This window comes from Rhipicephalus microplus, chromosome X (assembly GCF_043290135.1).
Source record: "Rhipicephalus microplus isolate Deutch F79 chromosome X, USDA_Rmic, whole genome shotgun sequence".
NCBI lineage: Eukaryota > Metazoa > Arthropoda > Arachnida > Ixodida > Ixodidae > Rhipicephalus > Rhipicephalus microplus.
In genome coordinates this window covers 49861366-49875470 of record NC_134710.1, presented here as the reverse complement: position 1 = coordinate 49875470, position 14105 = coordinate 49861366, and the positions used below count along the sequence as shown (strand labels likewise).

General features: G+C 42.5%; 1 protein-coding gene across 6 annotated transcripts in view; it reads left to right on the top strand.

Annotated features, from left to right (window-relative positions):
• The first annotated feature begins 628 nt into the window (after positions 1–628).
• LOC119176022 (sister chromatid cohesion protein PDS5 homolog B) overlaps positions 629–14105 on the top strand; it is a 55492-nt gene continuing 42015 nt past the window's right edge. For 3 of the 6 annotated variants that reach the window (XR_012886685.1, XR_012886682.1, XM_075876532.1), the window contains exons 1-4: positions 800–1029; positions 9641–9735; positions 10637–10843; positions 12934–13020. Coding sequence is in view for 1 of the 6 variants with exons in the window: in XM_075876532.1 (XP_075732647.1) it covers positions 9664–9735; positions 10637–10843; positions 12934–13020 (366 nt within the window). In the remaining 5 variants the exon portion in view is untranslated. The other 3 variants (XR_012886683.1, XR_012886684.1, XR_012886686.1) reach the window with 3 other exon arrangements.

The following is a 14105-nucleotide window of genomic DNA, read 5'->3' as shown; positions in this document are numbered from 1 at the left end:
ATAGCTTTCTGCTGACTGGCGATGAACCTCCTACTTGTGGTAGATGTGGTGAGAGGCTAACCGTCCTCCACGTCCTCCTGGAGTGTCCGGAAGCTGAAAGTGAGAGAAAGAAATATTTTGCTTTAGCATACCGCTATAATCTTCCTTTACATCCGATGATGTTTCTCGGTGAAGAACCGCTTTTTGATGCAAAATCAGTTTTAAGTTTTTTAAAGGATGTAGTATTGAATGTTTTTAGCCCAACAGGTTCATAGCGCATCCTCTGTTCAGAGGATGCCGCTGTGATAGCAGCTTTCAATAAGCCCAGGCCTCCATGCTCTTGTTTTAAGCGCTCTGTCGAGGCATTGGTGCTCCATGCCACGTTTTTATTTCACATACATATCACTTATAAACCATTTTATGTCTCCATAGCACACATCATTTGTGATTGCCGTAATTTTACTATGCATATATTTTTACGCACCTATAGCGACTGTTTTTTAGGCCCATTTACAGCCACGTCACATCTGTTTTATCTACGTTGCACATTGCACAGTTCATTATCATCGCTCTGGCGCTCTTTGGCCACATCTGGCCCTTGCGCCAATAAACTCCACTAATCATCATCATCAATTCTGCGTGGCGCTTGCTTAAAACTGAAGGCAGGAGGATAGGGTGGCTAGAAGGGACCCTAAGGAGGACTCCGCTGGCAACACGAGCCATTTCTCAGGCGTCTATGCTCAAACCGTGACCGAAATATACGTAAAATACCGAAACTGAACCGATACTACACTAAGGCGTGGCCTGCTACACGTATGCTACCACATTTTTTTCTTCCTCCATGCATGCTACATACCTCTACCAACGCTGCCTTTATTTCTATGCCTCTACTCTAAACGAGCCTCTAAAGACAATCTATAGAGGAGGTCGTGCTAAAGACTAGCCAGCTTCGGATGGTTTTAGGACCACATGGAGGAAGGTAGGACCGAGACGTTTTAGTGTCAATTTACGCGTGTCAAGCCTACAGCCGTGCTGGTAAGATTGATCCAGGTAAGGTTTCTAGATAGTCTCGGCGGTGACTGGCAACGCAAAATGAAAACAAATATACCTGTATTTATGCCCGTCTGACCCGAGTCTTCAGCACAGTTGGCGACCGCTTTCGCATGCTCTGCGTAATGACACCGATAAGTTCGCTGCATCAGTAGAACCAGAGCAACCACATCAGAATAGGGCCGCGGACGCCGTACTGGCGTTGCGGCAGAAGCGACGAATAGTTGTTGTTGTTCTCCTATTGTTAGTGGCGCATACCCACTATGGGGGATTGGCCAAGAATCGAGTGGTTTTAAAATTTACTGTTCAGATTTGGAATGATGTAGGTATAACAAAGATTACCGATAGCCTAGAAAAGTGTGGTGCTTAATGTAATGCATACAAATATTTACATAAACGAATTTATTTTTAGAATAGAGCAATAATCTGATTTTATGCGTATATAATTATGTGGACATGTTAGGATAATGAAACTGGTTAATTAGTCAACCTATTAGTTTCATCAATATAGTCCCGGACGGCCGCGCATACTGTCGCATCAGAGAAACCACAAATGGAAGCTCCAAAAGACAAAATGACAGGCAGAGATACGTCCATACCAATACAACGTAAAGGTGTTTCTAATAGGGTTTTTCGTAATGTGTTAAACCGCCTGCAGGTAAAAAAAAATGGTCTATTGTTTCCAGTTCATCACAGAATGCGCACAGTGGCGAAGGTGCCTGAGCAGACCTGCGTTTATAGAAATTTAGATTTGGTACCCGGCAACGCAGCCTTGTGATAGCTACTTCTTGTTTTCGAGTGCAGCAAAAGTCTCTTCGCCAGGGATATAATAAATGGCGATATTCTGTAGAGTTTGTTAGTGTTGAACCTATAAAAACTTGCAGAAGCGTACGTCTGCGGAATCTAGCAGCAGTCACATAAGCGGATGATGGACAGAGCGGTAGAATTGGTTCGCTGATTGACGACTTAGCTAAGAAATCGGCTATTTCATTTAGAAACAAACCTTTATGTCCAGGCATCCAAATTAATCGTACTTTTCTCAAATGCGCAGGTGCTAGTGCACGGAACACCTTTGTTACGTGATTATCAGCACCAACAGAAAGTGCCGCACAGAGAGATAGGGAATCTGTTATTATGACAGCTGATGTAATTGCTGTATATAACTTGCATAAGGCGAGCACTACTGCCAGAAACTCGGCCACAAAAACGGGTATGAAATGGGGTAGTCGAAGAGAATAAATCTAATTTAAAATCGGGCTGAAAATACCAACCCCTGACTTTTCGTCGTATTGCGATGTGTCTGTAGCAATAATAAGTTCGATGTAATACGGCGCAGGTGATCTTGTAGTTGTTGTTGTTGTTCTCCTATCGTTAGTGGCGCATACCCATTGTGGGGGATTGGCCAAATAGTGCTCACAGCAGTGCGAGAGCATGTGTTACGTGCTTTCCTTTCAAAATATGTTAATACATAGTGTTCATGTGATGTCACTTCCGCCGTTGCTGCCCTCTTCCGCCATGCCCGGGTACCTCCCTGGGTACCTACGACAGTCCACGTGCTGCAGCGCGGTTTGTTGGGAGCTCGTCATCTATTGCTGTGTACGATGTTGAAAGGGAAACATTGTGGTTTTTTTGTTATCGTACTTTAACGAGCTCATCGGATCAGGAAGGCCTCGTTTGTTCACTCAATACAAGACCAGAAAATCAAGATGTGCAACACGTATACCAGTCACCGCGTACACCGGCTGCCCGCCACGACCTACGATGGCCCAGTATCCCGCTTTCACTACAAACACTACAAATTGCAAGCCGCAAGAACAAGTGAAAGCCCAAAGTCTCTTGAGCCGCAGTTTTAAGAGTGGATGAGCGAAGTGCAGCAGCTCCCATCGAAAACGAGTCATGCAGAGCTAGGCAAGTTTACAAGAGATATAATATTAATATATTGCTGCGGCTCACGCTACCAAAGTAGCAGTGCCTCCCACCCTCCAAGTATTTTAAACAGTGCTAATGTTAAGCCTCTTTGATTGAAATTTGTGGAAACAGCCGAGGAAAATATTATGCGAGGCCGATAGAGACTTTGCGTGGTGCGTGCCGCGGTAATGCTGGTCATCACTTTTTTTTTCGCGTATGTTTTGACATCTTTTTCACCTTGTATTTTACTTTTTTGTACGCTAATATACAGTGGAGTCCTTGAAAATGATGGAGACTGTGTTAGGGAACTAATTGACCAATTTTTCAAAATCCTGACAACCCACCCCCCCCCCCCCAATTTGAACTGATTGGCTATACTTCAAAGTGAAGTAATATTGTTTCGCATTCATTTTCACAGTTTTTTTTAATGCAATACCTGAATTTATGCGATCGCCATCATGATTTTAACCGCCTCCCTGACACGCTGATTGTGCACGCAGTGGTCACGGAAAAATTTTTATGTGCTGTATCTTGGTAAGCTATCTCTGTTTGCTGGTAAGTGCTTGGCTATGGCACTTACCCGGAATGAAGTTGTACCTGAAGACGCAAACAATCACCAAGTTTTTCCAACTAGTTTTTTTTTTTTTTTTGTTAATCCGCGCCAGCCGAACACGCCGGTACTTTTCGGAAAATCAACATGTGTGTTCTCAATTTTAGGTAATAACTTTCGGCGAAGAAACACCCCCAAGCTCTGCTCCGTCTTCGGGGACTACTAAATCAACTTGCCTCACTAAGAGCCCTCAAACTTGCATCTTGAGGCAAAACTAAACGAGCACAACACGAGGAGACAACACGGCAGTGGAAGGTGATAGAGTCTGTAGGTACCCGGGCATGTCAGTGGCACATTTCGTAAGTGAGGAAGGGGCTCTGCGTGACGCACGTGCACACTATGTGTAATTGTGGTTAGAAGAAGGTGCCTATTTTCTGCAGCCCAGAAGGGAAGTTTTTCACCCTCACTGTCCTTTTAATGCGGTCACTTGCAGTTAATACTTTTTTTCTACTTGTTTCTTTCCTACAACAAACAGTAAATAATTTTGGTGCGTTAGACTTATCCAGAAAGTGTCGGAGTGTACGACTTGGAGGTTTGTTGTTGTTGTTGTTGTTTTGTGGATGAGGTAGGCGGGGAGAGGATTGGGCGTAAGCAGGGAAGTTTTTCACCTTCACTGTCCTTTTAATGCAGTCACCTGCAGTTAATACTTTTTTTCTACTTGTTTCTTTCCTACGACAAACAGTAAATAATTTTGGCGCGTTAGACTTATCCAGAAAGTGTTGGAGTGTACGACTTGGAGGTTTGTTGTTGTTGTTGTTTTGTGGATGAGGTAGGTGGGGAGAGGATTGGGCGTAAGCAGCTGGCGCCAAACTCAGTGGTTGCGCGCAGAGGCCGCGTACGCTCTCGTCACCGTGTTTTACAGCATTGCATAAGCTTAATTTTACGAGAGTTGTTATACAGATATGCAAGTGTCGCACAGTTGACTCAATTTAGGTCGCAATCACGCCCGAGATCTGGATTCTTGGTTGTGATTGCCTTCGTTGAGGAAGTTGCGTAAAGGAGCGAATTGATCATTGTTGGATAGATGTATCCGGCTGTGCCCTTATAGCTGGTGGAGGCTCACGCCACCTAGCCATGAATTTAAATACTATCCTTGTGTGTTTTAAGGATAAATTTAACTCGCGCCTTGATTGTAGCCACCATTCAGTTAATTTCCTGCTGGTTATTTCTACCCGTTTAAAATCTATTTTGCCAGTACTGTCCCTAAAGCCCAATGCTTTGGAAAATTCCACGTCATTATCTTAATCTTAGACTATAAGGTGGAGCCCTTTACAGAACATTATCAAATGTTCAGCCGTTTTCTCCTCCTCTGCACACGCACTACATACCGTGCCTGCGCCTTCTTATTTGGCTCGGTACGTCTTGGTCTGCAATACTCCTATTCCGGCCTCAAACAGCAGAAAACTACCCCGAGAATTATCGTAGACTTTTTCTTTTGCAATTTCCTGCTTGTAGTTCGGTAGGTCTCCAGTTATGATTTTGCAGGCATTCCAATTTTCCACATGTCCCTCTCTGTTTCCTTCACCTTCTTCTTAACCGATGTTTCCTTTTGGCTTGGTATTTTGCTGTTGTCTAAATACTTGCTTGACAATTTTCGAGCTCGTTTCCTTCATTTACTACCAACATTCTTCATGTACAAGTAGCTGAATACTTTCCTAGCCCAACGCTCTTCTCCAATTTCGCTCAATTGCTCCTCAAAATTTATTTTGCTGCTAGCTTCCCTGCACTCAAAAGATGTCCATCTCATGTCACCCTGTACCCCCTGATTTGGTGTATTCCTGTGTGCTCCGAAAGTAAGTCTACCTATGCCACGTTTTTAATTTTCAATCTTGCTTCAACGTCTGATTTCATGCACAAGACCGCATTGCCTAGCATCAAACCCAGGACTATGACATTTTTCCAAATCGCTCTCACAACGCCATACCCATTGTAGTTCCGCAGTGCCCTATTTTTCATTACAGCTGCATTCCTGGTGCCCTTAGTCATTACGTATCTTTCGTGCTCCCTTAGATACTCAGCCCCATTATTTATCCATACGCCCATATATTTGTATTTATCCACTATTTTTAGCGTGACTTCCTGTATCTTATGCTCAACGCCTTTGTTATCATTAAAAAATCATGATTGACGGTTTTTCCCAGCTGAACTTCAAATTTAATCTATCTCCCTCATCACCTCTATGTCCCTTATTAACGAAGATGTCTATCAATCCCTGCAGATTTTCCTTGTCGTTGGCTAATGATACTATATCATCTGTATACATCAATGCTGGTAATGACGGTTCAATGTGTTTTCCTCGCTTGGCAAAAGAGAGGCTAAAGCAGAGTCGACTCCCCTCTAATTTGGCGTCTAGTCCCTGTAGATATAGCATAAATAACAAAGGTGACAAGGGACATCCCTGTCAATGCCCGCGTTGTATCTCTATAGGTTCAGATACCTGTTCTTTCCATATTGAAACTACGTTGTTATATTATAGATATCCTTTAAAAGATTAGTTATTTCATATTCCACATCTAGTGTGTCCAGTATTCTCCGCAAGTCTTCTTTAATCACACTATCATAAGCTCCCTTGATATCTAGAAATGCCAGCCACAAGGGCCTGTGTTCGTTTTCCACTAGTTCAATACACCGCATCATTGAAAACAGATTGTCCTCCAACCTTTTACGTTTACGAAACCCATTTTGTACTTTTCTCAGCACCCCCTCACTCTCCACCCATGTCCGTATTCTTACCTTTACTATCTACATCACCATCCTGTAAACTACTGATGTCACTGTTATATGACGGTGGTTGTTTTGCCCCCAGCTTTGCCCCCTTTTCTTTGTAGATCATGTTCATCTTGCGTAGTTTCCACTCATTGGGAGCTTCACCATCCATTATTGCTTTGCTCGCTGTCTCTCCTAATGTTTGCTTAGAGTTTGGTCCTAGTTTATTTATTAGCATAATAAAGATGCTGTCAGGGCCTGTTGATGTGTTATTAGGAATCCTTTTCTCTGCCCTTTCCCATGCTTGTTGTCCCAGTGCAGCCATTGCGCTAATTGGTCCATCCTCATCTGTTACAGTGCATGCAGTGCTTTGTTGGTGTTCAAATTTTTCTGTCATTATTGTTTTTATATATTCCATTGCCTCATCCTCTTCTAGTCTGACCCTTTGAACTGTAGTTATGAACCTCTGTTCCATGATTATCTTATTAGCCCCGCCACGGTGGTCTAGTGGCTAAGGTACTCGGCTGCTGACCCGCAGGTCGCGGGATCAAATCTCGGCTGTGGCGGCTGCATTTCGGATGGAGGCGGAAATGTTGTAGGCCCGTGTACTCAGATTTGGGTGCACGTTAAAGAACCCCAGGTGGTCAAAATTTCCGGAGCCCTCCACTACGGCGTCTCTCATAATCATATGGTGGTTTTTGGACGTTAAACCGCACAAATGAAAGAAGGAATGAATGATGATTATCTTATTACTCAGAGAATTGACATGGTTCCAAAACTTTGCAGCTGCCTTTCTATCCTTTTTGTTTACTTCCGCCATCCATTGGGCCCCCTTTCTTCTAATCTCTTCTCTGGTCAGATTGGATGCTTCCCTTCTAAAACTCAAAAAGTTACCCCATTTTCTTTTGACATGACCTTCCGGTTCATCCCTCTGTTTAGCATACCTGTGTTCCCTGGAGGCTTCCTGATGTCTTACTATGGCTCCCTTAACTTCCTCATCCCACCAGCTCTTGGGTTTGTGCCTGTTTTCCCCGGTTGATTTGACTCGTACCTTAGCAAGCTCTAACTCAAACAATCGAGTTAGATTTGTGTACATTCACTCTACTTTAGTATCCTCGGTGATTTTTTCTGAATGTTTTTTGTTGCTATTTTTGTTGGCTTTTCTGAATAAACATTACCATGTGGTTGCCTATAATGCCTCCTTTCCATTTTCATTTCTCTTCCAAAACTCGGCTTGATATGTTGGTGTTCACTACCTAAGTTTCTGGACCCATAGTCATCTATGTTCATCACCCTTAGCAGATCATACATCCTATGTGACATCATTGCGTAATCTACCGTCAACTGCAGGCTTCCCACTTCCCATGTTATCTGCCCTTCGCATTTCTCGGTACTTTTGGAAGTAATAATTCATGCTTTTCACACATATCCATCAGCATTCTCCTGTTCGGTCAGTGTATCCATCCATATCTTCTATGTGCACATTCATATCTCCTAATGTAATTACCTCACACACTTCTCCTAGTTCGTCAATGTCATTTCCTATGCACTGCACCGTTTGTTGATTTTTCTCGCTGGCTTTGGCCCCTGTCCACAAGTATACAAAACCCAGAAGCGTCATCTGCCCTGCCATTTTACCTTTTAGCCATAAAGGTTCCCTGCAATCCTGCTTGACCCTTTGCCAGTCTGTACTTTTATGAATACCACCCCCCTTTCTCCTGCCTTCTGTTCTATTACAATATTTCCATTGCATAGTGCGGGTTGCTAGGTGGTTATTCCATGCCCTTAAGATGGGTTTCTACAAACCCATATACTATCAGCTTTTCTTCCCTTAGCTGTTTTTCTATCTCTCCCCACTTCATCCTATTCTTTCCGCACTGCATATTAATATACCCTACATCTATATTGGCTCGGTCCTCGTGCCTACGTCGATTGCTCCTTCGGACTCTACGTGCCTATCATTTGCAGGAAAGTGAGCGCCTCCTGTCGCGTAAACAGGAGAGCTTCACTTGTGCTTTTGGTTGGAAAACATCTTTGCCGACAAACATGTCCAAGGCAGTGTTTAGTGGTTCAAATGCGCTTGTTTTGTTGCTTTAGGGCTAAAAACGCCGCCCATTATTGTTAAGAGGCTAAAAGAGGAAAACATTTCGTTTACATTTGTATACACGGTGTAAAACAAGGATTTATGAGCAACAACCAAGTGAGGGTATACCTGCACTCTGCCACCTCGACCATTCGCCAGGCTCATCAAGCCTGCTCCTTCAGGAAGAACATTATGTTATACTCTTAAAGCTGACGCTTGAAATATCTGATGATGAACCAGGTTCGGTGATGGCAGCTTACGCACTCTCTGCGAGGTGCCGTGTTTGCGTGATAACGGCAGTGTTTGCCATTACTGCAGGTCGCATCGTTAGAACGCACTGCGATTGTGTTATCTGGAGATATTCTAATATATATATATATATATATATATATATATATATATATATATATATATATATATATATATATATATATATATATATATATATATATATATATATAGGTAGAGTGTACTATAGTCGTGTCTAGGACACTCTAATATAAGTGCCTCTAGTTGAAATTGCCAAAGTGTCAAATGAAGATGTAATAATGAATATGCACTTTTGTAATACACTACAGTTGTTTTCTTTACGTAACAGGATTTTCTCCTGCTATACATAAAAGGGCTATAGATGCAGTTGCCACTATTGTGGTTATTGAACTAAATTACTTGTGCTTCTATGAATAATGGTTTGCGCAGATACGTGAGAGTGCATCCTCACGTATTAACAGAAGTATTGTGCCTAGACTTGGTTTCACCCACCATGCGATCTGAGGCTTCGTACAAGGCAGGACAACCCCATAGGTATTGTTTAGGGAAAAAGTAGTTTTGTTGTACTTGCGTGCCTTCACTGGAATAGGAGCGGTGAAAACAGTGAGCGGAAAAAGCAGTCTGAGCATGAGAGTTTTTGGTTCAAAAATAACCTTGCAAAAAGCTGCCCTGCGGATTTTTGCAAATGGTCACTTGGTGTTCCACGAAATTCACAATGAAACAACTAACACTACGTAAATACTTTGACTGCATCAGATGTTTACTATCATGCTCATCATTTCTTTATAAAGTGACTGCTTTTTTTTAAGGGTAAATTAGGTAAATTATCATTCATGTTTCCTGCACAATTTATTTGTTTTTCTTTTCAACATTGTCTTAGTCGTGTATGGCTCCAAAGCTGTATGCAAATGAAAACATTGCCTCATTTCTTTATGACATCAGTAATAGCTGCTTTTATGTTAAATTGGATGTGATGCCTGATAATTTCAGATGGATATTCAGATCATTGATCCCATATCACTTCCTTGTTTCAGGTTAAGGTTGGGCTAGCATAAAGATGATTTTCCCACCTCATGTACAGCCCTTCGACAGCACTTCGGACACGGAATTCATTGAAAGACAGCTGAGGGTTCGTAATGTTATATCTTTATATTTATCCCTAGGGCCTTTGCATAGTGCCTGCATCTGCAAGTACAGACCTCATAATAGGTTTCACTTGCTTATAGTATGAAGTCATATTCCTATCGTAATCACTGTTTTTAAACTGAGTGCACCAGTGTAAAGTGGATTATATCTTGGAAACCTTTCATTGAATGTTAGCTTACAGTGAATACTAAATTATGTAATGAATTGCATGTCGTTCACACCTCTAATGTGTGCATTGCCAAAAACTGTACAAAATGGCTACTCAATCTATTGTACTAATATTTATTGCCATTTATATGTGTTGCACCATCACGTCAGCACTAACTGAAAAGAAAAAAAAAATGTTTTTGCGAACTGTAAACAAGAATGTTGGGAACTGTATGCTGGAATACCAGTGTATTTATCTTTCTTGAATGACTTATTTAGTGATGCATATCTTGAATATCATTCAAAGATTACAATAGAAATGGAAGACACACAAGCATATCTATGTACCTATTCAGCTACAGGACCTAAACTTCCAATTCCTCAATTACCACTTGCCAGCTATGCATAGCCAGCTATGCATCAACTGGATTTATGTATAGCCATTTTCTTACAAATATAGATTTATCACTGCCTCTTCTTGGCTTTGTCACTCTTGCTTGAAGTAAAGAACATTAAGCAAAGGGTAGCAGCCCCACAATGGTATGTGTCACATTCTTGAGATCAAACTTCAATCAAGGGTGATTTTTTTTTAATTTGTATAGTGCAAGCTTTGCTTCTGCAACAGTGCTGTATGTTGCCCAATGATAGTCTTTTGAGGCATTGTCGTGCTTCTTAGCACGCATGCATGTGTTTTTAAAACACTGAATTTATGCCTATGCTTTTGTGTTCTTTTCTAGGCATGCTTGTACCAGTGCAAGCAGCTTAAATGGGATGGCAATGCTTATGGAGAGCATTCCTGGGTCAAGGAACTGGCACAGTTGCTCAGCCACCGTGGTTTTTTATCACACAAGAGCCAGGCAGTGCGACAGTTGACAGCACACTGCCATACCTATTTGATGGTGTTAACAATCAATGATGTGCCATACAGCTGCACCAGTCTCATGGCAAGTTACTGGTGCAATTCTTACTACTAATTATTTGAGACTTTTCATTTTGCCTGCAACTTGGAAATTGCTGTTGTCATGCTGATGTGTTGTTACTGAAGAGACAGAAACATGGAAGTGAAGACTGAAAATCAAACATGCAAATTCTGAGTTCTGGCTAAGATTAAAATGACTTATATTGGTTAGGTTCTGTGGCCCGTGCCTGCTTGTGATGTCACTTGCCATTAGACAGCACTTGTAGGCAGGTGCGTGCATGTATGTGCAATGCCATACAAGAATGCGGATTGCCGATTCAGAACCTGTCTTGACAGCCGAAGAAATGCTACACATAGCCAAAATTGTAGAGGTTTAAACCCCACTTTCATCTCTCCATAGCCATGCAAATGGCCTTCTTCATAACGTCAACTTAATTGAAGTTTCACAGAAGCATTAGTAGCACACAGTAGATTTTATAGAAAATACAGATAGTTCTCGTTAAGTTGATTGACACTGCCCTTAGCCCTCGCAGCAATTCATGGAGTTGTATTGATTCTTACAAACCACGGTTTTATTTGTTTATGTGATTTGCATACACGAATACACAAGGACAGAGAGAAAAGAAAGAGAAAGCAAGCTGGCAACTGCCACCTGAAGGGGCACACTACTCTTTTGGAAGGAGGGCAGAGACACAGGGAAGGAAGATAGGAGGTAGGAAAAAAAAGAGGGAAGTAAAGAAAAAAAAGTCTATAAATTGGTGGCCATAAAAGTCGGTAGAGCGCGATGGGCTTCAGATTGCATCCCATCTCTGTAATTATATCCATGTAAATTCTTTGACCCTAATGTTTCAGAGCTCTCCTGCACTGAGTTTCATCGATGTTGGCTGGCAGCAACCTAACTAATAGAAAAAATGAGGTCAAAAGAGAACGTATGCAGCGTCTGTCGATGTCGTGAGTCACTGGCCTCTAACCTCTCTTTTTTCCTGTGTCATGTGTGCTGGCCCCTTTGTTGGTGCTCGTGTTCATACAGGGCTAGCGTTTGCACTGCGGCTGACTTCGCTTGCCGAAACAGGGCTGCCGGCGTTTCACTTGGTTCACAATACCTGCAATGCGTGGAGTGATTTACGCAGCACACAAGCACTGTCAGTTTCTTTGGCAATATATAACGAATGCTGCATTTCCGCATGTGCAGATAGCCTAAGATTCAAACACAGACAGTTGGTGTTATCCCGACATGAAGGTGAACTTGTGATTCACGTTAGGCAGTACAGTAATCATGGGTAAATTTTTTTTTTCATTTTGTTATTCTTCATCTTGTTTCACTCAGTGAGCTGTTTTACAGATGAACCCCTTTATAAAAGACATGCTCCGGGCAGCAATTTCTGTCTTTCATATGAGAGGTCTCTTATGACCAGATTAACGTGTATGCATTTCCTTATCAACCTGTATTTTGATTGATTGATTGATATGTGGGGTTTAACGTCCCAAAACCACCATATGGTTATGAGAGACGCCGTAATGAAGGGCTTCGGAAAGTTTGACCACCTGGGGTTCTTTAACGTGCACCCAAATCTGAGCACACGGGCCTACAACATTTCCAACTCCATCGGAAACGCAGCCGCCGCAGCCGGGATTCAAACCAGCGACCTGTGGATCAGCAGCCGAGTACCTTAGCCACTAGACCACCGCGGCGGGGCTCTCCTGCTGACTTCGGCACCTGACTTCTGACTTTTGTATTTCTGTATTTTGCTGTTGGCACAATGGTACGCCTACATATACCGATTTGTCTCTTATATTATTGTCCTTTTCAATGGGTTCAACTGTATCTGATCGTATCCCGGCTGTGGCGGCTGCATTTCCGATGGAGGCGGAAATGTTGTAGGTCCGTGTACTCAGATTTGGGTGCACGTTGAAGAATCCCAGGTGGTCAAAATTTCCGGAGCCCTCTACTACGGCGTCTCTAATAATCATATGGTGGTTTTGGGACGTTAAACCCCACAAATCAATCAATCAATCAATCAACTGTATCTGATGACTACAGTGGTGCGACACTGTGCTTTACACAGTTCTTTCCTGCACATTTCTTGTGCTTACTCCAAATTTTTCACATTTCAGCAGGTGTTGCGGTTGCTAGTGGATGAGCTAGCGTTGCTACATGACCACACTAGTCCAGCACATGACGAGCGCCGCAGTATGTTTGAGGCACGTAAATTTTGATGCATTTCATTGTTCTTGCAGACATCTCTAGAAGCATTTGAGTCTCAATGCGTGTTCTATAACAAGTAGTGGACATTTATGAAGAGACGTGAGGTCATACACACTGCACACAAATGCATACTGCAATGAGTGAGCAGGGCTTGTTATGAACGATTTCAGAGGTCATTGCTTCACACTATCTCAAATGAGGAATACCGTAAAGCATCATTAGAAACTGCCAGTACCTTATATTTTTCTTTTATCTGTAGCTATAATGCAGTTTTACCATTCCTAAAGGCATAAGCAATGTGTGAGAGTATAAGTATATCATGTGTTTTTGTGATATGGAGATGTCTAATTTTCATAATAGACCCTTTTCAGAAATACGCCACCTGACGGTGAGCTTTTCGTCAGTTTTGCTTTGCAAAGGAGCGTGGTATAGCTAGTGCCATCATGAGGGCATGGAAAGCGAGTCGTCAAATCCGTGAGCGCTGTAATTTTTGTGTTGGTGGCTAGTTCTTCGTATCATTCGCTGCAATCGCACCGCTTTCCAGCTTGAACGAGCTCCGATAAGTTTTCTGAACTGCTTCCGCTGCACAATGAGCAATATTTTGTACCAACGGGTTGGACGGGCAGTTTGGCTCATTATCACTGGCAATGCATGGATCCCGCCTTCAAGAGACTCTTGTTGGCGTGCCCTCCCGATGCAGTCCGCGTCCTGCGGGAATGCAAAAGGTGTCTGTGTGCGCTGTGAGAAATGTGCATCAGCGTCGCTGGGACACACATCCTGCGTCATCTGCTGTGTTGCCCTCACAATGGCGGCAGAATGTAGTTCGCGTTATCGGTGCTAGGGGCGCCCTTTTTCGAAAAGGGTCTATTATGCAAGGAAAGAAAAAACAATCCAGTGTATGCAATGCACTCCTGAATGATTTCAGGATGGCTCACAGAGACAATATGTATGTCTAAATATTTTTGAAAGTGTAGATTAGAGAAGTGAACTGAAAATTTTGCCTTTACTAGTAGATTCTTCAGGTATCAGTTTTTAATGTTCATTTTGGTAGTCAATAAGCCACCACCTTTTCACAGCTTTT